Source organism: Ostrinia nubilalis, chromosome 5, assembly GCF_963855985.1.
Source record: "Ostrinia nubilalis chromosome 5, ilOstNubi1.1, whole genome shotgun sequence".
Classification (NCBI taxonomy): domain Eukaryota; kingdom Metazoa; phylum Arthropoda; class Insecta; order Lepidoptera; family Crambidae; genus Ostrinia; species Ostrinia nubilalis.
The window spans coordinates 32,405-60,052 of record NC_087092.1 but is presented as its reverse complement, the minus strand read 5'-3'; the positions used below and the strand labels follow the sequence as shown (position 1 = coordinate 60,052).

At 44.6% G+C, this 27,648-nt stretch overlaps 1 protein-coding gene across 1 annotated transcript; it reads left to right on the top strand.

Moving 5' to 3' along the window:
• Positions 1-1,523: 1,523 nt before the first annotated feature.
• Positions 1,524-27,513, top strand: LOC135072091 (helicase domino; the record flags this gene model as incomplete). Its single annotated transcript, XM_063966041.1, has 15 exons — positions 1,524-2,073; positions 6,025-6,212; positions 6,420-6,819; positions 6,906-7,046; positions 9,379-10,586; positions 10,660-10,843; positions 10,924-11,060; positions 11,459-11,684; positions 12,138-12,272; positions 14,364-14,484; positions 15,321-15,799; positions 16,372-16,650; positions 16,797-17,000; positions 26,569-26,607; positions 26,725-27,513. Coding segments are annotated over exons 1-15 (4,590 nt in total), but the record flags the coding sequence as incomplete, so codon positions are not given.
• Between the last annotated feature and the right edge of the window lie 135 nt (positions 27,514-27,648).

Genomic DNA, 27,648 nt, shown 5'->3' with positions numbered 1-27,648 from the left:
AGTAGTGTGACTATTTCCCGCGCAGTGTAAAAGCAGAGGGATTCGTTGCGACGTTGCGAGTGGCAGGCTGACCGATCACACAATAGGGTCTTATGCTACTTTTACACTGCCGGTAATTAGCCAAGTCAATGTGAACACACACCGAACAGTGGGGTGAAAAATGAATGATTCCGCGCAGTGTAAAAGCAGCATTACATCCATATCTGTGGTCTTACACCTTTTTACCCGACTGCGCCAGAAGGAGGGTTATTTGGGGTTATTTGTATGGAGTATTGACGGATTCGATTTTGGATTCGATCAAAAAGTGCATTTTGTATATGACATAGTACAGCCCTATACGTGGTACAGCGCTATGAAAATGGCACAAACAAAGTCGGCCTCGACCATGAAGCTAAACATAAAAATGGAGGCCACACTTGGAACAAAAATTTGAGTCAAATACCTACTTATCTCTATCTCGCTCTCTGTGGGCCGATCTCTATTTTTAGTGTGGACTGTAGTATTGCTATCTCCTTATTTAAATCTCCTAGTAAATTCTTCGAAATAGCCAATTCACTAACCAAATCAGAAGTTAAACAAATAAATAATTAAATATTTGAACTACGATTACCTAGTTAAATTAAAAATCACAAAATTGTCGGCCGTTTAGGCTTAATGTGTTGGCGAATCAGGGAATTACAATCTCAATTCCTGGGGAATCGGTATCATGTGGTAACATCGGCCCAATCCGGCCCATCATGGTGGTTGTTTACTATTTTGTTTATTATGCAGTTAATTTAGTTTGAGATTTTTTACAGGACATAATCATTGTTTTATCACAAGAAGTGGTGCAAAATTTTGTAATGCGTGGTTGCGGTAGTACGTGATGTCCTGTAGGCCTAAGATGCGCGCCGTGATAACTTTTATCGACGTCAAAATGTATGGGGAAAATCGATAAATGACGTGATAACCGCTTATCGCGGCGCGCATCTTAGGCCTACTGGAAGTGACTTAAGATTCCACGCGTAAGTGTTTATTTCGTGATTTCCGACATTGGATCATTGTAAACATTTTTCACAGTAATTTCTTCCTAAAACGTTTTACCATACACTTAACATTTAATGATACCTAATGTCAAGAACTAAAGATTATACATTGAGTTTCATTGACTTTGAGCAAATTTTTATTTTTTGTTTATTTAGAAAGAGAGAGTCTGCCCACAGAAAGCGAGATAGTGATACATAGGTTGTGCTTCAAGTAGGTATTCGGAGTGTGGCCTCCATTTTTATCTATAGCTTCATGGCCTCGACCTGAGGCCTCGCCGTGTACTGCCAACATCAAGAAAGAAGAAGAACTATTTAGAATCGATGGTTACAAGAATCGATTAATTTGTAATTTATTTATTGAAGGAATTTATACCTACAATAATATTTTTAAATTTATTTGCTATTTTACTTGTTACGTATTTTTTAAATGTTGGTATTTTTTTCAAAAGGTTTCACCGATAATTTATTTTTTGCCTTTCATTGAATCGATTAAACTTAAAACCTAATTCGATTACATGAAGTAATCGATTAAACGATTAAAACGAGAGCTAGTAAAAACAGCATCTAGTTTTCGTGAAAAATATACCCGAAATCGTAACTAATTCGTTAAATATTTTCAATAACATTTATTTTTGTGCTGTGATGCCCTGCTTGCGCCGAAATAAAATAGGATTATTACCGTGAAGACTGCGCGTTGTCCAAACAAATCGGTTCTTCAATATGGCCGCTGAACATTTCAGTGTTTATTGCTGGAATGTTAACGATGGGAATTTCCATAGTATTAATTTGGAGAAATCTAACGTATTGCGGTTAACTTATTCTAACAGTTTACGCAATTAATCCTATCATTATGTGGTAATCCGTTCTTTGTAAAAGTGATTGTGATAAAACAGTAATAATAAAAACAGTCAAGTGATAGTGGTGAATAAAAGTGCATGGTATTTTATTAAAGACAAAAGTTCAGTGTTCTTACTCGAAATGTCACAATATGAGCGGTTGCGATGATTTTGGCTCGCCCCACAAATTCGATCCTGCCTTACAACTCATGGTTTGTATTCATAATGCCCGCCTTTGACACCGGTGATTTTACTACATAGGCATGGCTACATAGGTATTATTGCTTAATATCTGTACCCCGCGGTAAAACGTAGCATTCTGTTAATCTAAGGTGTCAGCTAACTCCATACCAAATTTTATTAAAATCGCTCCAGTCGTTTAGACGTGAAGAAGTAATAAACATACACTGACCCAAACTTTCGCCTTTTTTAATATTAGTGTGAAGTGTGATTCCATCAGATAATCTTTATGTTCATAATGCAATATTATTACATAAACACTTAAATTTAAAGTCATAAGTCATAGATGAGACTTAAAAAGTATTGTTTTCTGTAAAAAAAATGTGCTAAAAGGCAAAGAATAGTATGGCACTGTTTCACATAATTTTGTGAGAAGTGACACAAAAATATTAGGTACAAGTATTTAATTTTAACGTACAATTAATTCCAAGACAGGCCACAGACCGCAAACTGCAAAACTATGAAATCTGCAGCACGGCAGGCGTCGAGAGAGTATTTATAGATTCAATTTATAGTTTTGCGGTCTGCGGCCCGTCTTGGAATTGTATCTTTACTAGTTGTAGGTATAAAACATTGCCTTTTTTAGGTATTTTTTTATTTATTTCTATGTACAGTATGTACCTAGGTAAAGACATTTTGAAGGTAGCTTATTCTGTTAGAACATTTGCCGAGTGTCATTGGGGTTTTGTACCAATTTCCATAGATGGTGTTAATAATAACCCATAACTCTGAATGAGATCTTCACTCTTAATAACATAAAAAAATCTAATTAACTCTTCCAATTATCCCGCCATTGGTGATGTGAATTTTACTTACATTGTTGGTGTCAAAAATCAGGTCTTTTTAAAAATTGCCTTAGTTTTTCTTGCGGAAAACATTTTTATCCAAGTAGAATTGAAGTATAGTGCAGGGAACACCGCCAAAATAAGTAAATTATGTATGTAGGTTATGATTACTGAAACAAAAAAAAAACTATTTGTCAAAAATAGCTCATCCTATGAGGTGTCCATTTTAATCAGTTTTTTCGCAAAAAATGTTTTTTATAAAATGTTCTTTTTTTTCCATACAAAATGGCAATTTCATACTTGAACATGAACACCTAATATTAAAATCGTTTTCGAACATTACAGTTGATTATTATGCACACCCAGCCAGCATTTCATTAATTCCATTTTCGGATATTGATTTAAATCAGTGATTTTTAACTCCGTCGAAGTCGAAAACCTAGGAGAGTCTTTATGGGCAACCAATGGAGCCATTAAAGCAATAAAATCTTTTATAGAAATTATTTCTGATTTAATTCATTTTTGTGTTTAATTCTACTGGCCTATAAATCAATATTTATTTATTTTTTTGCGCTCATCCGCTCACCTGCAATCAGTCCCAAACTATAAGCAGATTTGTTCCATGCAAGTTTAACATGTTCAAGGAGCTCCCCAGCAGGATACTCCTAATTCATTATCTGTCACTGAGTATATCGTGGTGCTTCAGTCGTTTAGTGTAGCTGATGGTTGCCAACGCGGTAGCCAACTGATTTGGGCAATTTTCCAGTCACATTTTATATTTTTTCCCTGTTAGCTTTAGCTCCTCCCTAACAGTTCTCATGCTCAGAGCTTCATGGATTTCTGTGTTGGTAATGAACCATGGTGCATTTGAAATGGTTCTTAGGATGCCATTCTGCAGTCTCCACTAAAAATTGGTGGTCTGCACCTAGGCTTAATATTAGTATTTTAATTTATTTGTCGGATAAAACAATGTTTATGGGTGTTTCTCTGCTATTTGGAAAATCGTCCATACAAGACTGTCCTGAAGTAATTTTATTAATTGTTGAGAAATTTTGTTAATGAAATTCAGGGCAATAGTAATTTAAATACATATCTAAAAAAAGCCCACACATTTTCCCCTTAGTTTTTGAGTTATTGGCGATTTTTCGCAAAACTGCGACAGGGGACTGTTGCAACCACCCAGGGGAATGTTTTATGGACAAAAACAATTAGTATTTTTCTTTAAGTAAACAAACTCTTTATTTTTCTTTGCCATTATAAAAATATGTAAGTTTTTGAAACAAAAAATATTATTATTAAAACAAATTACTAATTTATAATGACTTTTCTTAAGCCTAGTAACAGTAGCATTAAACTTAACGAACAATTAAGTTTTAAGACTTAAATTGTATGACACTAAAGTCAGTCTTTATAATAATGAAAAATGTAGTATTCTGCCTTTTAAAACAGAACCAAAAAAATACAAAAAGTAATAAACAAAAAACATTATTACTGCTAATTTTTGTTTTTTGACCCCATTTCTGGTGAATGTAATTCTGAAACGCTATTCTTGTTATTTCGTGTTGGGTCAGATGATCTTAAAGGCGCCTGATGTTCTTCTGCGAAATCTTCTGAATCAGATATAGGTATTTTCCATTGCGAAATTATTTGTTCATCATCATCATCATCATTTCAGCCATAGGACGTCCACTGCTGAACATAGGCCTCCCTCAATGACTTCCAGGTTGATCGATTCGTAGCGGCCTGCGTCCAGCGCCTTCCTACTACCTTTATAATGTCGTCGGTTCACCTTGTGTACCGTAAAACGCAGCGTGGGACGTCCACGCGGCCTCCACTACAGAACCTTGCTGCCGATGGGCCATCAGTTCTGCCTTCCTATTGCCACTTCAGCGTGCTAATCCGTCGGGTTATGTCACCGACTTTAGTTCGTTTACGGATCTCCTCATTTCTGATTCGATCTCGTAAAGAAACACAAATTATTTGTTACGTCTTCATGTCTTTCTTTTTTGCACGAAACTTAGCACAGTGCTCTCTCCAAACCTTTTTTACAGCCTTATGCTCACGAGAACTCCATATGAGTTGTCGTGATTTAACTGATTTTATTTAAAGTTTATCTTTTTTCTTCTTTTTTTCAATTTTTCTTTTAGGGTAATGTTTAAGTCGATGATATCATAATTGCACAGCTATACGTTTTTGTTCTAGAAATTCTTCTCATGTTTCGCGTAGCTTCTTTTTCGGTGCCATTTTCAGATAATACCTACTAAAAAGACGTTACTTTTAGTGGTCAAAACCTAGGAAAACAGTAGTATGAACAGTCCCCTGTGGTATGAACAGTACCCTGTGCTATGAAATGACAGGGGAATGTTCGCCAGGGGAATGTTATTTTTACGTGAATACTTCATAAAACAATATCATTTAAAAACATTAAAATAAACGCAACTTATGTGGCTACATACTAGAAGATTAATTAATTTAAACAAATTGTCGTTACTAAAACTCTTAAAATAGTTTCAAAAAGGCTCACCAGGGGAATGTTTTCACTGACGGCCGAGACGCGTGGTTCACCAGATGACGCAGTAGTAGCATTAAACAAAATAGCGGTTGCCCGCTAGCTACACAACTGAACAAACTTCACACCTATTGCGTTCCGTTTCGCGATCTAAGTGCTTTGCGCCAAAACTAAATATGACTTTAACCCGATTTTAAGCTTTTAACAGGGGAATGTTTTAATAATTTGAGGACAGCATTCTCAGAAGTATATTTTGATTAAAATTCTATTGTAAACATTGTTTGTGATGTATTAAGATGCTAACTGTTATTGTTAACGTATTTAGATATTTTTTATTCAAATATCAACAGCAATATAATAAACATTTGTAACAATATGTGTAATTCTGGAAAAGGGACGTACCAGGGGACTGTGATTTGAGACGTTTGAGGTTATTTATTCGAATATTCCATTATTAAATTACTAAATATGCTATGTCATGCTAAGAATACCTAATTCTATGTTGGTATTGATACAAAAACCTGAGAAATTTTAAGATTTATTACATAAATTTAGCTTGGGACAGCGATTTTCCATTTAGTGGAGAAATGCCCATATAATAAATGCACATAAATTACACATGCTTGTAGGGTGTGGAACGCACGAGCGTCCCGGCGGGAGGGGGTGGAGGCGGCGGGGGCGCGGCGGCGGCGGCGGCGCTCAACGGCGCCGAGGAGCCGCCCCGCAAGCGCCCCAAGCTCGCCGCCGACGACGCGTCCGCGCTGCGCCGCCGCATCCTCGAGGCCGATGTACTGCGGCTGAGGAACATACGCGACAGGTACTGACGTTATCAACATTTCGGAGCGATTAGGCTCAAACTAAATTTTAAATAAACAACTTAAAAAAATCGAATCGCCTAAGGCGGGAATCGAACCCACGACCTTTCGTTTGCCGGGCGACTGTTCTTCCGAGGTGCTGACGTATTCGAAATGAACTACGTCCATAGGAAAGTTTATCTGAAAATCATACAACGTCTCGTCTGCAGATTCACGGAGCAGCTGACCGAGCTGTACTTCCTGCAGGCGGGGGGCAACATGATGGACTATGCTGCGTGGCGGAAAAGACCGCCGTCGGCGGCATTGGTCGCGTTCATCGAGGCGCGGCGACCCCCTGCGGTGACGGTGGCGGTGGCGGCGCCGGCGCCCGCGCCCGCGCCCGCGCCCGCGCCGGCCGACGAGATGGTGGAGAAGGCGAAGCAGGAGGCGTACGTGGCGTCGCGCGTGGCGGAGCTGTCGCGCGCGGGGCTGTGGCCGGAGCGCCGCCTGCCGCGCGTCATGGAGCCGCCGCGCGCCAAGACGCACTGGGATTATCTGCTCGAGGAGATGGCTTGGCTCGCGCAAGACTTCGCCCACGAACGCAAATGGAAAAAACAGGCCGCCAAGAAGGTGGGATTTTTGCTATTATGACACTTTCTGAATTATATTAAATCAACTTTACTACGAGCGAACATCACATCTATTTTGTATTTCAGTGTGCTCGTGCGGTACAAAAATACTTTCAAGATAAAGCCCTGGCGGCACAGAAAGCAGAAAAAGCACAAGAGTTACAACTGAAGAAAATAGCTGCCTTTGCTGCAAAAGAAATTAGAACTTTCTGGTCAAATGTGGAAAAGGTAATTAACGGTACATCCATATTACAAAATTACACTTAAAACTAGTTTCAATCTCGGTCATAAATTATGTTTTAATAGGCAAGCCTGCTTTCAAACACTTGAAGATTGTTTGCTTAATTTTTCCTATAGCATTCAACCAAACAAACAATAATATCTACATAATATTATTATAAATGTAGAAGTATAGATAAAATTGATCTAAATTGAAATTAAAAAAAAAAGCATAAGTCAATGCTTTTTGAATTTATTTTGTAGTGTTATTTTTAATATGGTGTGGTGTTATTCCTTGGTACTGTAAATAGTCGTCATCGTCGAACAAAGACGGATCTGTATTGCGTTCTTTTTTTCTTTATTATTATAATCACATCTATCGGTTGTTTATTTGGTAACTTCAATATGTTTATGAATTTTGAAAAATAAAAACAATGTTATAAAGAAGCTCCTTCACAGTAGTTTAATGCCAAAAACAGATTTTGACATTAAACTACTCTGTAGGACTTGTTCGACGACGACGACGAAATAGTTATTGCAAATACATAGGTAATAATATGATATACAGTCGTGGTCAACTAATTAGGGACGTTATATGACTAAAACACAAGACCGTCTCTGCAGTCCAAAAAAAAAAATCTTCACGAGGCTTTGTAGCTTGTGCCTATTAATAACAAGTAATTTGGCTAGTATTCTAAATATTTAAAGGCCAGAAAAGAAACTAGCTAGTTCCGATCAATATTTTTAAAATAAATAAATCATTGCCACCTACACATTTATTGACCTAGGGATGGACAACTAATTAGGGACACGTAACACTTTCACTGTAAATGTAAATAAATTGGAAATTATTTAAGTGTTTATTACATAAAAAGTTTTCATTAATAAATATAGAATACAAAACAAAATCATCAAACGTATTTTTATAACCAATACGGTTGGTTTTGTTGGTTATAACCATTTGACATCGGCGCGGCATGGATGCAATCAAATCATTACAGGTTTCTAGAGAAATATTATTCCAAACACCATTAAATGCCACGAAAAGCTGATTTTTAGTGCCAGTACGTTGAGCTGCAACTTTTTCCTTCGTTTCATACCATAAGCTCTATAGCCCCTTAAGTCTGAGTTGTTTTCGGGCCAATCTAGTACCGTCACTGACTGTTGCGCTAGGAACAATTAAACAGAGTACGCGGTATGGTTTGGGTCGTTAACGTGTTGAAATGTTCATGAGACTGGTAAGACTTCTTCAGCATACGATAGCATCGTTTTCTCCAATATTTATTTGTATTGGAATTGCTCAAGTTTAACTTCAGGTCTTTTTATAGGTTAAACTCTAAGTCCAGAAAAACAGCCCCAGATTTTTATATTGCCGCCTGTATGTTTCACCTGCTTCTTCGTTTACTTTGGTATCATTTCGGACTTTACAGGTCGTCCCACGTATTGTCTGTCATCGGATAAAATAAGATTTATCTTGATCTCATCAGAAAACAGCACATTTATCCATTGAGCAAAAGCCTAGTGTCCATACTTTCTTGCAAACGCCAATCTTGCATCTTTGTGTTCCATCTTCAGTAGTGGAACTTTTCGAGGAACTCTTCCTACAAGCTTTGCCTCCACCAGTCGCCTTCTGACGGTCCTCGCAGATACTCCAGCAGTCGGTTCTGGTCCAAAAATCTCGCTCTTGATCAGAACGAAACCCTTAAAGGGGTCTCTCTTTGCGAGAGTGACCATTCTGCGATCAAGTTGTGGAGTTGTTTTTATTGGCCTCTTCCTTCTAGGCATACTTTCTGTGGTTTCATGATTTTGAAATAAGCCACTGCATCGTAGATTCATGTTTTTGGAACATTTCAGATGATCTGCAATTTACCGGTATGGCCATCCACACTGATAAAGATTGATTATAACTTAGTGCATTGTTGCTTTTCTTTCAGCCCATTACCTTTAATAATTTGATGAGTTTTTAACTCGCAAGATAAGAATATCGCTTTTCAAATTGACGCCGAAATTACAAATAAACAGAATAATAGTTATTACTTTTTATTTTTTTTAATTTAGAAGGAAAAACTTAAGCGTCCCTAATTAGGTGGCCAGACCGTCCGTACCATAATTACCGATTCATGTGATTTGATTAAGATTTTTTATTAAGTTAGTAAGTTTTTTTGTTGTTATTGTATTCTGTTAAATAGAGTACTTGATAGTCAATATGTTTACAAAGTAACAGCCAGTAATATTGAATGAAGCTCACAATAATAGGATATGAACACTTAGTATTGCTTAGTATTCTATCTGTCCCTAATTAGTTGACCACGACTGTATATTTTGTTCTCTTCTGTCACAGATTGTAGAATGGAAACGCGTACGTCGCGTGGAGCGCGCCCGCAAAGAGGCTCTCGACGAACAACTGAGCTACATCGTGGACCGAACGGAGCGCTACTCGCGCCAGCTCGCCGCCAACCTCGCGCCCGCGCAGCCCGACACGCCGCCCTCCGACGACGAGTTCCAGCCGCGCGGCGCCTCCGACGACGACGAGGAGACCATCGCCGCCGCCGAGCGCGAGGCCGGCGCCGACGCCGCCGACCACCGCGACGAGCTCGAGGCGCTGCGCCGCGAGTCGCGCCTCGACCTCGGCGACCTGCTGCCGCCCGGCTACCTGCCCGCGCACTCGCCGCCGCCCTCCGACTACGGGCCCGACGACGACGACTCCGCCGACGACGAGGAGACCATCGACGAGCAGGAGCGCGCCGAGCGCCCCGAGGACGACGCCGCCGAGCTCGAGGCGCTGCGCTCCGAGGCCGAGCTCGGGCTGGACGAGCTCGTGCGGCGCTACGGAGCCGCGCCCGCCGGCCCGCGCTCCGCCACGCCCACCGACAGCGACGACGACTCCGCGCCCTCGGACGACGACGCCTCCACCGCGTCGGACGCGTCGGGCGCGTCGGCCGCGTCCGAGGCGCTGGAGGCGCTGGTGGAGGAGGCGGGCGGCGAGCGGCGCGTGGAGGCGGCGGCGTCGCTGGCGGCCGCGCTGCAGCCCACGGGCACGACGCTGTCGTCCACGGCCGTGGGCACGCCGGTGCCGCGCCTGCTGCGCCACGCGCTGCGCGAGTACCAGCACGTGGGGCTGCACTGGCTGGCCACCATGCACGCGCGCGGCCTCAACGGCATCCTGGCCGACGAGATGGGGCTGGGCAAGACCATCCAGACCATCGCGCTGCTGGCGCACCTGGCGCTGGAGCGCCGCGACTGGGGCCCGCACCTGGTGGTGGCGCCCACCTCCGTCGTGCTCAACTGGGAGATGGAGTTCAAGAAGTGGTGCCCCGCGTTCAAGATCCTCACCTACTACGGCACGATCAAGGAGCGCAAGTTGAAGCGCGTCGGGTGGACCAAGGCCAATTCGTTTCACGTGTGCATCACGTCGTACAAGCTCGTGGTGCAGGACCACCAGAGCTTCAGAAGGAAAAGGTGGAAATATTTAATACTCGACGAGGCGCAGAACATCAAAAACTTCAAATCGCAGAGGTGGCAGATGCTGCTCAACTTCCAGACCGAGAGGTGCGTGTTTTTTCTCTGAACGTGATTCGCGGAGTCGGCCCGGGGCGGTCAGTAACGGAGTGTCGTGTTGCAGGCGGCTGCTGCTGACGGGCACGCCGCTGCAGAACAGCCTGCTGGAGCTGTGGTCGCTGATGCACTTCCTCATGCCCGACGTGTTCGCGTCGCACTCGGAGTTCCGCGAGTGGTTCAGCGAGGTGGCCGGCATCGCCGAGGGCTCGCACCGCTACAACGAGGCGCTCGTGCGCCGCCTGCACGAGGTACGCCTCGAGCTCTGCGTCAGCTCCGATATCCAGTCTGTCAGTTGCTTTCGCAAAGTGATAACTTGTATGCCTCGCAGGTGCTGCGGCCCTTCCTGCTGCGGCGGCTGAAGGCGGACGTGGAGCGCCAGATGCCGCGCAAGTACGAGCACGTGCTCATGTGCCGCCTCTCCAAGCGCCAGCGCTTCCTCTACGACGACTTCATGTCGCGCGCCAAGTACGTGCCCGCTCTCTGCGCCTGGGATGCGCGCCACGATAAACTTTATTCAGATATTTTATTGATTGTGCACGACGAAGCCACATTTCTCGTCTAAATTATGGCGCGCATCTTAGCCCGGCTGCTGATTTCTTGTTTGTATTACAGTGGCTCCCGCCAGTCGTAAATAAAAATGTTTTTTATTTATTTAGGACAATCAACGAGAAGACACCGATGCAAGAAAAGGTGTCTAAATAAGGTTTTAGGGTTAGGTGTTATCTAGTCTTAAAATAAATAACAAAATAAAATAATCCTCCGCTCTCCCTGTCTCGGCGCTCACAACGTTCACAGCTCGACATGGAAACGCGCGATCGTTCGCCTCGTCCTCTGATCGGTTCCGTCCCCCGCTCGGCTTCCAGGACCAAGGAGAGCCTCGCGTCCGGCAACCTGCTGAGCGTGATCAACGTGCTGATGCAGCTGCGCAAGGTGTGCAACCACCCCGACCTGTTCGAGGCGCGGCCCGTCGTGTCGCCGCTGCAGCTGGCGGCGCTGCGCCTACTCGCGCCCGCCGCCGTGTTCGACGTCGGCTGCGCCGCGCGCCTCGCCGCCGCCGCGCGCCTCGGCGGCGACCTCGCCTCGCTCGAGGTGAGGCCATCCACCCTAGCCGTCCGGGACGTGATCGACGATCGACACGAATAAGGCCGGGTTCCCACTATGCCGGACCGGCAGATCTCCCGTTCCGGTAAAATCGCCGGAAGGCCTAGCGGCGGTACAAATTGTATGAAACTGTTCACATTATCCCGGATCCGGCTTTTTCGCCGAGCCCGGCATTTTTACCGAGCGTTTTGTCGCTACAAAATGCCGGCAAAATCACCGGACCGGAGTAATGTGAACGAGTTGCGGCCCACCCCGCCGTGCCCGTGCTTCCCGCTCCGCCCCGCCCGTGCTCCCCGCACTTCATTTAGATCGGATTTCGGATCCGGTGATCCGGTGTAATGTGAACACCCTTGTGCGGTGTCCGGTTTCCGGCAGAAATGCCGGTCCGGCATAGTGGGAACCCGGCCTAAAAGTTTAACCTCGCGCTCGCCGGTGACGCAGGTGGCGGGCACGATGGCGTTCCCGGCGCACCGCGCGCGGCACCTGGCGCCGCCGCGCCGCCTGGTGGAGGAGCTGGGCTCGCGCGCGCCGGCGCCGCGCCCGCCGCCCGCCGCGCTGCGCCTGCACCTGCGCCTGGTGCCGCGCCGCGCGCCCGCCGCGCCGCCGCCGCCGCTGCCCGCGCTGCCCACGCTGCCCGCGCCCGCCAACGGCGCCGATAGACACCAGGTACGTGGTTTTTCGTATTTATGAACTTATCATTTGCATCTTAAGAGTTAAAAAAGCGTTTAAATGAAAGCTAGTTTTGTTTAAAGGATTTAATTATTATTTAATGTTATGTGAAGAGTCTATATCTATTCCGTTGGAAATCTATTCCGTAACGTGTGTGTCAAAATTTACTCACCATTTTTATTATTTCGCCAATCGGCACTTCTATTTTTCACAATTTCTATATTTTTAAATTACTGATGGATGGGTTACATTATTTTGACGAATAAATGTCAAAGTTTTTCTCTAAAAGTGATACTTTTCAATAAAATTAAATCTCTATCAAAATCAGTGAAAAAAAAAAAATTCCATCAACATAGTACGCCGGCTGCGCTCGATTCCGATATAGTGACGTCACGCGGCCCTGCGTATTTTGTCCAACGACAAAATTCTACGTCCTCACGGACCAGGCTTTACAACAGTAGTGATCCTCATTATAATTTTACTCGGCACTGGCTAACAGTGAATATACCTAGCGGAATAGAGCAACAAAGAACTGAGTAAGAGAGATGCGATGACATGACATGCAATAAAATAATTTAATTTGATGCGAGATGTCACTAGCAGCACCACTGATAAAAAAAAGATGCGTGGTGCCGTCGCCGTCACGTTAAACGGAACCGTTTTTTGCAACTACTTGACAGTTCGTAGCACTTATTGGCACGCTGAAAATATGAGTTCAGATTTTTTCAGGATTTACGTGAGTGAAATGGTAGATGTTTATGAGAAATAGTGCTTCAGAAATGTGGTAACTGGTTCAGTAATTAATTATAATCAATTACTGATTATAATAAACCAATTATTATTGGTATAGGGGTAAGGGGAGTTTGATCCGACCAATCCGAGCGTCATCGTTGGCATCGGCAGCGTTGCAATCAAAGCGTGCAATAAAATCGGTTTCGTTTGACAACTCGCGGTTGTTGCTCTATTCCGAAGGGACATTAACTTTATGCTGGCTAAATAACATCTACGAAAAGCTTTGCGTGTGGAACCCCATCGGTGCAACGGTAGTATGATCAGCAGCGAGCGACGGCAACACCCTCCACGCACCCGGGGCGGGGCGCGGAGGCGGCGGGCGGGGCGGGCGCGGCGGAGGGCGCGGGCGGCGCGGCGCGGCTGGAGGCGCGGCGGCGCGGCTGCCTGCGGCGGCTGGCGGCGGCCAACGAGCGGCGCTGCTGGCGCCTGCCGCTGTACGGCGCCGACCTGCGCGCGGCGCTGGGCGTGGCGGCGCCGGCCGTGGCGCCCGTCTCCATCCACGACGTGCTCGAGCGGCTGCACGATCTCATCGACAAGTTAGTGTCTTCTGCGCTTCGCCGAATTACCGAATTGGCAGTTTTAGTTATTTTTATAGTTGCAAAGTCTACCCACGCATACTTGAAAAAAATCTACCCGTATACGTCAAAGAAGTATTTATTTATTTATTTATTTGGTCTACCAACATTGTTACATAACAACATGTACACTTAAGTATATCATCGTAATCGTAAAGTCCAGATTATCAACTCGAAAATAGTGTTTCTATGACTCGTGTGTCAATCGGAGGAAGGTTTTTAGTTAAAGAAATGTAACACAATAGACAGTTTGACACCATACCCCAATAATTCGAAACCACAACTGTTTTAAAAAGACTCTTCATTCTGGTCTTAAAAACCTAATTTATTTTAAATTATCCGTAAATTTCGATTTTTGTTCGAATTGTAATTGAAAAAAGTAGTTTAATTGGGTTGACAAAATAGTGACGTCACTTGCTTGTAGTGCCATACAAAATCTATGGGAGAGTTTCGTTTTGACAGTTTTAAAAAGTACGTCAATTGACTGTGGTGTCAACATGTCTATTCCACCAAGTGAAATGTTGACGCCTACGTTTTGTGCAGGTTCAGCGTGTGCAGCGGCGGCGCGCGCGCGGGCGCCCCGCAGCTGTGCGTGGGCGCGGGCGCGGGCGCGCGCGCGTGGCGGCGGCGGAGCGCGCGCGTGGCGGCCGGGCTGGCGGGCCCGGCGCGCGCGCTGCTCCAGCTGCTGCACGCGCCCGCCTCGCGCCACGCCGTCGCCTTCCCGCACCCGCGCCTGCTGCAGTATGACTGCGGTCAGTCATCGCGAAACGATCGAACGTCGATAGGGAATATGCTACATTATTTTGTTTCTCACGTTTCGGTGACCTCGGCGTTGTCGAATCGATCGACGCTTTTCTTTAAAAATTTATTATATTTAATTACCTGAGATATAGACGTTGGAAATCTCACGTTCGAACGACACGCAGAGTCCCGAGTCCCTGTGGGCGGGTGACATTAGACGTCACGCTCGACTGTCGTCGTCACACGCGATTTAAAGTTAAAACAGATTCCGTGGAGGGTAGTTGAACGGGAAGCATGGTTGATCTGTTTTAATGGTTTCAATTTATTATTTAATGGACTTTAGTGTACAAATTTGGTGTTATTTTGTGTTCTAAAGTGCAGTGAAGTGATAAATTATAAAAAACATTGAAATACTTCGAATTTGAGCGCGCATCGAGTGTCGAGTGGGTTGTCGTATGAACAACCCGCTTTGGACCCGGTGGCGTCTCGAAACCTGCTTACGGGCATACTTAACCCCACGGAATCCATGAAAAATCAATAGAACTGAAACACCCACGTTCTATTGATAACTATGTCAATATTTTTCACTCGACATTGGCAGAAATAAACCTCCCAGAGAGGTTTAATTGCCACAAAAAAAAAAAAAAAAAAAAAAAAAGTTAAAACACTTGTAACTCTTGTTTCCACTCTGATTTAAATATGTACTAGTTTTTCAGAAATTGCAACTGAAGTGTTTATTTATACATAATTGATTAACTTGTAAAATCGATGCATATTCCCTATCGTGCACGCGCACGCGCACGCGCACGCCCCCAGCCGCCTAACGCGCGACGCGCCTCCCCCGCAGGCAAGCTGCAGACGCTGGCCGGGCTGCTGCGCGAGCTGAAGGCGGGCGGGCACCGCGTGCTGATCTTCACGCAGATGACGCGCGTGCTGGACGTGCTGGAGGCGTTCCTGAGCATGCACGGGCACGCCTACCTGCGCCTGGACGGCTCCACGCGCGTGGAGGCGCGCCAGCCGCTGGTGGAGCGCTTCAACGCCGACGCGCGCGTGTTCGCCTTCATCCTGTCCACGCGCTCGGGCGGCGTGGGGCTCAACCTCACGGGCGCCGACTCCGTCGTGTTCTACGACTCGGACTGGAACCCCACCATGGACGCGCAGGCGCAGGACCGCTGCCACCGCATCGGCCAGACGCGCGACGTGCACGTGTTCCGCCTCGTCACGGCCGCCACGGTGGAGGAGAACATCCTGCGCAAGGCCGACCAGAAGCGCGTGCTCGGCCACCTCGCCATCGAGGGCGGCCACTTCACCACCTCCTACCTCCGGGTGAGCCCCGCTGATCTAGACGTCGCTGAGACGCTTGTCTCTGTTTGCATTGATATATCACGAACGCGACTGGGACGAAATAGGCGTCGAAAGCTCGATGTGCATATGTGACGTGAGAGTAGTCGTACTACGCCGTAACTCAGCATAGGAAGTAGACAGGCCTGAACGACTGCAGATTTCACCGTCAGATCTGTCTTGGCGTTTTACTTCACATGAGTCATTTGCACTTTCAGTGTGCTACGTGCGTGATGCTAAAAAAAACGAATCGTTCGTTCGTTTCAGCCGAAAGACGTCCACTGCTGGACAAAGGCCTCCCCCCAAGGATTTCCACAAAGACCGTCCTACGCCACTCGCATCCAGGCACCTCCCGCGACCTTCACCAGATCGTCGGTCCACCTAGTGGGAGGCCTGCCCACGCTACGTCTTTCGGCTCGTCTATCGCTAAAATCAAGTGGCAGTGGGCGGGGCACATAGCTCGTAGAGCTGATGGCCGCTGGGGCATGAAAGTTCTTGAGTATCAATGGTGTCGGTGTGAGAGATTTATCATTATAATTATAATTTTTCGTCTCCAGGGCAACATTAAAGAGCTATTCGGCGGCGAATCCGAGAGCGGCGCCCCGAGCGAGCCCGTCCCCGAAGCGGCGCCCGGCGCGCCCGCGGGCGGCGAGCTGGAGTCGGCGCTGGCGGCGGCGGAGGACGAGGCGGACGCGGCGGCGGCGGCGGCGGCGCGCGCCGAGGCGCAGGGCGAGCTGGCCGAGTTCGACGAGACGCTGCCGCTGGCCGCCGACGACGAGCCCGCGCCGCCGCCCGCCGACGCCGACGCCTCCGCGCTCGCCGCGCTCATGAACCAGGTGATGCGAGCGTCCGCGTTAAATCTCAAACTCAAAAACTGTCATCGCTTCGGTGATATTACGTTTCGGTAACGTCGGACGTTTCCCCGAACGGTGCGGTTTTTAACGTTCGCTCATTATATTCGTGACGTTCGTTTAATTTTTAGCTCACGCCGGTTGAGAAATACGCGATGCGACTGGTGGAGAGCAGCGAGGCCGCGACGGAGGCGGAGCGAGCGGCGCTCGGCGAGATGCAGCGCCAGCTGCGCGAGTGGGAGGCGGCGCGCCGGCAGCTGCGCGAGCGCTCGCCGCCGCCCGCGCCCGCGCCGCCGCCCGCGCTCACCTACTGCCGCGCCGACGCGCGCGCCCAGGTGCGTGCCCGCCGCCGCCGCGCGCCCGCGCCCAGCCCGCCGCCCGCGCCGCCGCCGCCCAGCCCGCCGCCCTCCCCGCCGGCGCCCGCGCGCACGCGCTCGCGCGGCACCGTGCACATCAACCTGTGGACGCTGGACGAGGCGGGCGGCGAGCGGCGGCGCGCGCTGCGCAACGGCACGCTGGACGCGTGGCTGTCCCACGCCGACCGACGACCCCGCGACGATAATAAATGATTACAACCCGGTCCGTGCGTTTTATATTCCTGACGTTCACGTTCGGTGCCGCTCGGTCCTCGTCCGTAAATGCTTGTCTCGCGCGGGCGCCACGGAGCGGCGAACGTCAGGGATGTAACGCGCAAGCATTTACGGTCGAGGTCGGCGCTCCCTCCCTCCCGCTCCCTCGCTCCCGCCCCCGCCCCTCCCGTGGTGCTGTGCTGTTTAAGATCGCGTTCACATTAGGCTTCAGTGGCGCGGCAGCGGCGTTTTTATAATGTGAAGGCGGGCATCCGCTATCAATTAGTATGAAATTATCGATAGACCGTCTGTCGCGCTGCTAAAATCGCCCAAATGTGAAAGCTCTTAAAAGTATAATAATGCATATTAGAATATTTTTAAATTTTTAAACGGATAGCTAGTAAAACTCATTGACTGAAACAAAAATCAATCCTATCGATCTTTACACAAGGCGTCTTGATCTCAAACGAAGCGCATATATTAATTAATATTTTCAACTTTTAATAATTGCCATGTTCAATATGGTTAAATGGTCACAAAGGTACAGAACAGCGTCAAATAATTCGTGACACCCAAAGTTACAAAAAGTTACAATAACAGACAATATTGTAACAAAGACGTGTTGCAAACTTTTTGACTACTTCGGGTGTCACGAACTATGACGCTACTGTACATGATTTACATGACATTTAAAACCCATTTTTATTTAAAATTATGTACAGTGACATTTAGTGAAAATTATCTCTTTGCATTGCAGCAGTGCGCACAAAACCACTAATAATAAATTGCAAAATTATGAATCTGTAATGTACAGTAAACTAATTACTTGGCCCACCTTGCCCTAAAAATTGTGGACGTAAATTCGCAATGGCTAAAATAATCTTTTTTGTTCTTATTATGGACATGGAATCAAGAAGAAGAATATCATGTGCGCGTGGTGGTTTGAGTGGTAATTTAAAAAAAAAAGTAAATTCAATGAAAGGAATACCTTTCTCTTCGTAAAGTAAAAAAAATCTGAAATCCACGTTGAGAAAGTTCAAATGACTAGAACTAGACTCCTGAAACACTAATAAGTAATATAAATAAATGAATGTAGTAGTCATACTATACAGGGTGGAAATTTGTAATGCCACCTGGAGGGAAAGTACTCTTAATATTGAAGATAGAAAATTTTAGTGAAAGAAAACATTTCTTTATTTTTCAAAAGAAAGAAAATATAAAGAAATTTCGAAAAAAAAATCGAAAATCTTTGAATGCAGTCAAAGATTTTCGATTTTTTTTCGAAATTTCTTTACCATGTTATAATTTTCTGAAAATTATTACAATAATTTAAGATTTCATGGTTTTCCTTTCATTTGATTTATCAAGTTTGTTAGAGATATTTCATCCTTATACTTAACCCTAACGATCGATGCAATAAAAATATTTTTTGACAGATTTTAGTTGGTTCGATTCCCGGGTGTGGCATGCAAATTTTTGGAAATCTTTGAATGCAGTTCTATTTCTTTTCAAAAATAGAACTTTCTATCTACAGTTTTAAGAACTTACTTTCTCTCCAGGTGGCATTACAAAATTTCACCCTGTATTTATTTATTTATTTATTAGGTACACCAACAAAGTCACATACATACGGTATATATGTACATTTTAACATGGTTTAACACATTTACTTTATTCGGAATACCAACAGCAACCAATACAAATAATGAAATTTTAAATTAATCTGTTTAGCCATTTACATTTGTATTTTAATGTTTTACCAAATTGTAAAACATTTGTAAATTCTTATCCCAGATATTCAATTTATTTTGTTGGCGGTTTATTTGATCACACTTTATTTGCAACACTCAATCACCAATTTATGCTAAAGTTTAGAGATGACAAAATTTCAATTATTTGTCCGTCAGACAGATAATTAGAAAATATTAGACGATACGATACGAAAAATATTGGCGGGTATTCTCACATTTGCTTCGCCAACTTTATTTCCTACCATCGTTCAATGGTCGGAGCAAGTCCCACTTGCCCGGCGACGCTCATCTCGCACACCCGTGTGTCGCGCACGCTTAGCGAGTCTACGAGTGACGTTCACTCCCTGAAAAGACCGTGTCTTTTGCTATAAGTCGCACGGCTAGTGCTCCGCGTACCATCGTCATCATTAGCATCAGCTCCGAGCATACTCTGGCAGTGCTCCACCGTCCAGAACGCCGTGCGTCTGCACTAGTCTGCAGGTTGGCTTCCGTCCGTGGCGAGGGTCGATTTTAAGGTTGGTGAAGCTCAGATTACCTGTCTCTGTGTTGCGAGGAGTCATCTACCTTTCATCAATGTTCTATTATAAAAAACCTATAGTCTACTTTCAAATCAAATTCCCTGAACCAGCGTAATAAAGGCAATTTTCAGTGCGACATACGCAGAATTTTTTGGTCTTCGAGCCGACTGTTCCATATTTAAATTCTTTAATACATATTTAGAACTATAACATTAATTTAGCCCAAGCTAAAAATCGTTTCATTAAGTTACATAGACGTTCTATGTCAAACTACCTTACAATAGTTTTTATCGAAGCTTCTAGAACATTTAACACATTCGTCAAATTTTATTACGTAAATTACAGAAAGTGTTATTTTTATTCATTTGCATTTAACTACATTACTTCAATATGTCTAAATCTAAAAATACGAAACCCTCTGGGTCTTCTGAAGTTCACTATGACGACGTTGAAATACCTTCAGAATATTACGTTTTAATATCTCGTAAAGAAAGATATTTTGAACAAATGCAAAGTCTTTACGATTTAATCAAGCCACCTTTCAATATTAACGCAAAGGAATTATTTTTAATGCGTGTCAACGAGTTGGATGATTTAAGAAAATCATTTGGGGCATGTATTTTTAAGATTTTTGAGCAAGAAATTAAATTTAAATCGGATGCTTCATTACAAAATCAAGAGTTAAAAAATTTCGATGATTTATATTTTCGAACGAAATTATTTGCATCCGAGCTTAACCCTCTGTTGAAAGTATTAAGGTCGATAATAATAATTCCATTGAATCTCGGCCACGTCTGCCGAAGTTAGAACTTTATTGTTTTGACGGTGAGTTAGAAAACTTCACCATCTTCTATGAAACATTTTGTTCATTGGTTCATAACCAACCTAATATTCCGAAGATAGATAAATTACATTATTTTTTATCTTGTACTAAAGGTTCGGCATTAAATATCGTAAAAAGCATTCCAATTTCTGCGAACAACTATGATTTAGTATGGAAAAGCTTACTTGAAAAATATCAAGATAATAGGTTGCTTGTCGGAAGATACTTGATAAAATGTAAAAATTTTCTCCACTCACTAAAGAGTCCTCAAATAATTTAAATTTGTTCATAGAAACATTTGAGAATTCATACAGGGTGGCCAAAACAGTGAGGTCTAAAAGAAAAATTTAGATTCCTTACATCAAGGTGTACCTAAATCACCCCCATGTATATTATGCGATTGTGCTTAGTTTAGGAGATAGAGTTAATTTTGTGATTTTTTAAAATTTTATGACCTAGTAGGCTTTAAACATTTTTATCTTTTTTTTGGGTTGACTTTTTTCAGATTTCTTTTTTTCTACAGATTTGTTATGAATTGCAGATGTTTGAAAAAAATAATCACCTTTCTATCTTTGATTCAAGGTACAAAAGTTTTGCTAGAAACATTAAAATTATTCTTTTATCAGAACACTATCAAATTTTCAACTTAAAAGTTTAAGTAAAAAAAAGAACTTCCATAGGTCCAAAACCATTTTAAAAACTGCGCCGTTTCCTGAACATTCATAATAATACAAAAAAAGATCTACTTAATAGGCCACTATTTCCTGTAATCGGTCCACTAAAGTGGTAAGTCGGAGATTCCGTTACATGTTTTTGACTTTCTTAGAGTGAATTAATATTGGGAATCCTCTAAGTTTACATTACGTAGAACAGATTTAGAGCAGTAACTAGACAGAACATGTTTTTATTCTAAACGAGGAAGCTCTTGCCCTTCATCACACCTGGTGGAAACTGATGATTATGCTGAAGGTGGAAGGGAACTTCAACTACAAAGGAACTATGGCTTCCTACCTCCAAATTCCGGAACACATTGTTATTTTAAGTAAGTTTTGATGACCATAAACCAAATATCCCTCCTTCTTCTTCTCACTGTAGTAGGTATTTCAAGGGTAATAGTAAAATGTAACAACTGCCTCTGTCTTCAAGTGGTAAGAGGTAAGCTTCAGAGGTCCCGGGTTTGATTCCCAGTGGAGGTGAAATTTTCTGCTCGGTTTGGTTGGTGGTAGGGTTTGATCTAAGTCTGCCTGGCTAGCAACTCTATTTTCCTAAGTCTGTCACTATAACAATAATGTTAAAAGCATTACTGTATTCCGGCATTTGGAGGTAGGAAGCCATAGTTCCTCTGTAGTTGAAGTTCCCTTCCACCTTCAGCCTAATCATCAGTTTCCACCAGGTGTGATGAAGGGCAAGAGCTTCCTCGTTGAGCATAAAAACATGTTCTGTCCAGTTACTGCTTTAAATCTGTTCTACCTAATGTAAACTTAGAGGATTCCCAATATTAATTCACTCTAAGAAAATCAAAAACATGTAACGAAATCTCCGACTTACCACTTTAGTGGACCGATTACAGAAAATAGTGGCCTATTAAGTACATGGTTTTTTGTATTATTATGAAAGTTCAGGAAACGGCGCAGTTTTTAAAATAGTTTTGGACCTATGAAAGTTCTTTTTTTTACTTAAACTTTTAAGTTGAAAATTTGATAGCGTTTTGATAAAAGCATGATTTTAATGTTTCTAGCAAAACTTTTGTATCTTGAATCAAAGATACGAAGGTGATTATTTTTTTCAAACATCTGCAATTCATAAGAAATCTGTCGAAAAAAAGAAATCTGAAAAAAGTCAACCCAAAAAAAAGATAAAAATGTTTAAAGCCTACTAGGTCATAAAATTTTAAAATATCACAAAATTAACTCTATCTCCTAAACTAAGCACAATCGTATAATATACATGGGGGTGATTTAGGTACACCTTGAGGTAAGGAATCTAAATTTTTCTTTTAGACCTCACTGTTTTGGCCACCCTGTATAAGGCCATTGAAGCGGCTAACATAAAAGATTTAAACAGCATTATTATGTGTCATATTGCTTTAAGGGCGTTAGACCCAAGTACAAGAAAGTCTTTTGAACAAAGCTCTAATCAAAATGAAATACCCACATTTTCACAATTAATGACATTTATTCATCACCAAGTAAAGGTACTTAATCGTTTTATGTCTTATGCACTTTACAAGTGCAAAATAAACCATTTATAAAATATGACAAAAATATTAATAAAGTTTCGCACAATTCAATTACTCGTTCTAATATAATAGCTCAACGATGTTGTCATGCCCGCATTGTGGAGAAAATCACATGATTTTCCGCTGTGAACATTTTCGTAAAATGTCAAGTGCACAACGTATTAGCCGTGCTAAGCAATTAAAGTTGTGTCACAATTGCCTTAAGCAAAATCATGAAGTTAAGGATTGTAAGAGCGAATTCAGAAGTGTTGTATGCAAAAAAATGCATATCTCATTATTGCACGTCGACTCACGCGCAGGCAGTGAACCCGGGACGTCGATGGCGCAACCGCCGCCGCCACTAATCTCAAGCGGCGCGGGCGCGAGCGATTCACCGCGCGCATCCAATACCTGCCATGCGTCATCTATGCATAGCTATACGTCCGTACTATTGGGAACAGCTGTTGTGCACGTGCAGGACGCGTTTGGCGGTTGTCAGCCGTGTCGCGTTCTCATTGATTCGGGAGCGCAATCGAACTTTATTTCAATTTCTTGTTTACAACGTTTAGGCCTACCTCAACGTAAATGTTCTTTTAATATTTTTGGACTCGCCGGAGAAGGCATAAAAAATCACGGTATGACGTCGTGTGTTATTAAACCGCGACATAGTAATGAATTCACTTTTAATATAGACGCTGTTGTTTTACCAAAAATAACATCCGACTCCAATGTACAAGTTCCTCAGCACGTTGTTAAGGAATTTAGTAGTTTGTTTTTAACCGATCCTAACTTTTATAAAAAATCTTCAATTGATTTAATTTTAGCAGGTGATATTTTTCCTCACATATGCGATGGAAAAAAGATTGTTATCAATGCAGACATGCCTGTTGCATTGAGCAGTGTTTTTGGCTATGTGATTACTGGTAAACTGTCAATTCAGTCAGTGAATGACGTCCGTGACGTCACCGTTGTAGCGTCTACAACATCGTTAGTGTCGTACACTATCGAGGAAAATAACCTCAATGACACTCAAACGTTTTTGGGAGGTGGAATCTGAGCCGTGCTCAATTCCCATGAGTCCGTCTGAAGAAATAGCTGAAAAAATATTTTCAGTAAAACATTATCGTGATGAAACTGGTCGATATGTTTCCCCAATATTAATGAAGCCTGATCACCAGGATCTAGGTAACTCTTATGATGTCGCTTATAAACGACTCATTCAAATCGAGCGCCGTCTCGTTAGAGCACCAGACCTTCGTAAGGCCTATGGTGACTTCATGAAGGAATATGAATCCTTGGATCACATGGAACTGTATCAAGGCACAGAGCCTTCTAAATACATTATTCCGCACCACTGTGTGTTGCGCCCAAGTAGTACCATACGCCCCTCAGGGTTGTGTTTGACGGCTCGGCTCCTTCAGATAACGGTTTGTCATTAAATGATATACTTTTGACCGGACGAAAACTACACTCTGATATTATAAAAATTATCACCAATTTCAGACTGTATGAAGTATGTTTTACAGCTGATGTTTTTAAAATGTATCGTGCGGTACTTATCGATCCCTCAGAACGTAAATATTAGCATATTCTATGGCGTGACAATCCGTCGGGAACCGGTCCGCATCTATGAGTTAAAAACAAATACATACGGGCTTCGCAGCGCTCCGTTTGTTGCGGTGCGCACGCTGCACCAGCTTGCGCAGGATAACTTGGACAGTTCTGCATCTAAAATCCTACTAAAGGGTTTTTATGTTGACGACCTTTTATGGTCTTGGGGGGCGTCCATAAATTACGTGAGACAATTTTGGCCATTTTTCAACCCCCCCGCCCCCCTTGGTGAGATTTGGTGAGATTTTGCCTGACCCCCTCCCCCACCCCCCTAATCTCACGTGATATTTAATAAAATGCCTATTTTGCATTGTCTATGCTTCGAGTATATTAGATTTATATGAAAAAATCAGTAACCCAGTGTCGTGCCACGCGCAATGCAGGGTTCCGTAGCTTCCCGTCGTTTAGTAAGACAAGCAATTGCTTCAACCTAGGACCAGTTTTTTGATTCACAGTTAAAGTAACTAATTGTTAAATTTTGCTACTAATGGTTAAATATTAATAAAAATGTAAACTAATAGTTAAAAAATGTACTAAAAGTCAAGTTAAACATTGTTAAAAAAACATTTTTTTCTGTTATTTAACCACTTGTCATTTGACATCTGTCAAATTTGACTATTGGTTACTTTAACTACGAATAGGTACATAATATTTTCATACTTATGTTATGTCATTTTTTAGGGTTCCGTAGTCCTGACAAGGAACCCTTATAGTTTCGATATGTCTGTCTGTCTGTCCGAGGTTTCGCTTGGAAACTATTGGCACTGGGGAGCTGTAATTTTGTGAAGGTATGTATATTAATCACGGCGACAAAACGGTAAAATAAAATTTCTAGGGTAGCTCCCCTGCATGTAAAGTGGGGATGAATTTTTGAAGATGAAGGAAAACTATAACGGTTAAGATACATTAGTTTAGTTTAAGAGTAATAGTCATTTGACTCATGTATTATACAATTTCTTAACCAGTAAAAATTCCTTAGAAGAAAATATGAAAAGTGACTTTAGACGAAGTAATTGCTTGCTTCTGAAATATATTGTGGTAACGACAGACAACTACGGAACCCTACACTACGCGTGGGACGACACGTACTTGGCCAATTTATTACTGACGACATTTTTTTTTTTAAATTTCGAATTTTCTTAATTTCGACATTTATTCTGCATCTTTAGTGTTCACAAATGCAGATGGAGGCATTTTTAGTTTCATTTGATTAGACGGTTTGGAATAAATTGTCATTAAAATCATAAAAAAATCATTTTTTTTACTTCAATAACCCAGTTTTCTGGCAATTTTACTCTATTTCTTGCGGGAAAAATTACGTGATATTTTCCGAGACCCCCCCTCTCCCCCACGTGAGATTTAGTGAGATTTTCGTTGACCCCCTCCCCCCCCTAAAAGCCTCACGTAATTTATGGACGCCCCCTTGTCAATCTATCACTGAAGCTTGCAAGATACAAGACGAATTAATGTCACTTCTTAAATGTGGTGGTTTTGACTTAAAAAAGTGGTCAAGCAATCGACCAGTGCTCCTGACTCGAATGGAAGGAGGATCATATTACAAAAATTAATTTTGATGACGATACGTTATCTTCATCCTTAAAAGTCCTAGGTTTGACATGGTTACCCTCGTGCGACTGTTTTTCCTTTAATTACAATTTTACCGACTCAATGGCAACAAAACGTTCAGTTTTAAAGTTGCTTGCTAGCATTTATGATCCCGTGGGATTTATTTCTCCCTGCACTTTTGTAGCAAAATGCATCATGCAAGATTTATGGAAATTGGGTCTAGGCTGGGACGATAATTTACCATTAACATGGCAAAACAAGTGGGGTAAATTCGTAAACGAATTGCCATCGCTGGCCGATCTACGCCTCGAGCGGCATTTATTGATACCTGCCCATTGTGAGATGCAGTTAGTTGGTTTTTGTGATGTATGATGAAATTAATTCCTTAAACAAAAATGGCTACGCAACTTCATTGCGTAAGCTTTCTCCCTTCATTGACACTCATCAGTTCCTCAGAGTGGGGGGTAGATTTCAATTTTCAGTGCGACATACGCACATACTGTAATTATTGGATTATGGAAAAAATTAAAAAATATGAGTCTAATATTTTCTAATTATCTGTCTGACGGGCTAAATAGAATTTCGATTTAATTACCCAGTCATCATCCCTCTTTGTTTTTTGTGCGTTTACTGCAATAACTTAATTCATGAATCAATACAGAACTGATAGTCAAATAAAAGAAACACCAAAGTCAAAAGTTTTGTGACCTATAGAAATTTATATAGTGTTAAAATAATTACGACACGTCCTGCTTTTCGTAATGACTGACTGCCGAGGCGAGGTAAGTAAATTATTTATTGACGTCGATCGACGCACGTCACAAACTCAATCAAACTTTCGTTGCAGGTTTGGGTGAGCGGGGCCGGAGAAGACGAAAGCATGCCGGTGAGTTGTCGTCCTCGAGTAACGCTGGACCGCTTTTCAAAAGCCCACTTGCAAAATAAACGAATTCGATCTATGCCCCGATCTCCGAGACCCCGCTGACCGGCTCCCCGCCCGCAGGTGTGGTGCCCGCCCACGCCGCCCGCCGGCGACAGCGACGTGTACTGCGAGCCCTGGGCCCGCGCGCTGTACCGGCGCGGCGCCGCCGCCGACGCGCTGCTGCCGCCCGTGCTGCGCCGCGAGCCGCGCGCGCCCCGGGAGCCGCGCCGCGCCCGCCCCGCGCCCCGCGCCGCCCACGCGCCGCCCTCGCTGTTCGAGCGCGCCGGCCCGCGGCCCCGCCCGCGCCCGCGCCCGCCGCACGCGCCGCACCCGCCGCCGCCGCACGCCGCGCCCGACTGGGCCGCCGCCGAGGACGCCGCGCTGCGCCGCGCCCTGCGCCTGCAGCGCCTGCCCGCCGAGCCGCCCGCCGCGCTCGCGCCCAACTGGGACTGGGCCAGCGAGCTCGTGGACGAGGCCGCGCGCGCCTACCGCTCGCCGCGCGCCTGCCGCGACCGCCACGACGCGCTCGCCGACCCCGAGCGCGCGCGCCGCAAGCATCGCCGCGCCGCCGCCCGCCGCCGGCCCGACGACGACCTGCCGCGCCCGCCGCTCGCGCGCCTCGACGCCATGCGCGACGCCGCCGAGCGCCGCCGCCACGCGCCCAAGCGCCGCCTCGACGACCCGCCGCACCCCAACCCCAAGCACGCCGCGCTGCTCGTCGACCACGGCGTCGACCTGGACGCGCCGCCCACGCCCATGGAGGTCGCCTCGCGCCGCGCCGACCGCATCGCCAAGGAGAAGATGAAGGCGGGCGCCGCGCAGCCCGCCGCCGCCGCCGCGCCCGCCGCCGCCGGGCCCGCGCCCGCGCCCGCCGCGCCCGCGCCCGCGCCGCAGCGGGTGGTGGTGGCGGCCGCCAAGCCCGAGCCGCGGCGCCGCGCGCCCGCCGAGCCCCGCGCGCCCGCGCCCGCGCCCGCGCAGCCGCCCGCCCAGCTGCTGTACCGCCAG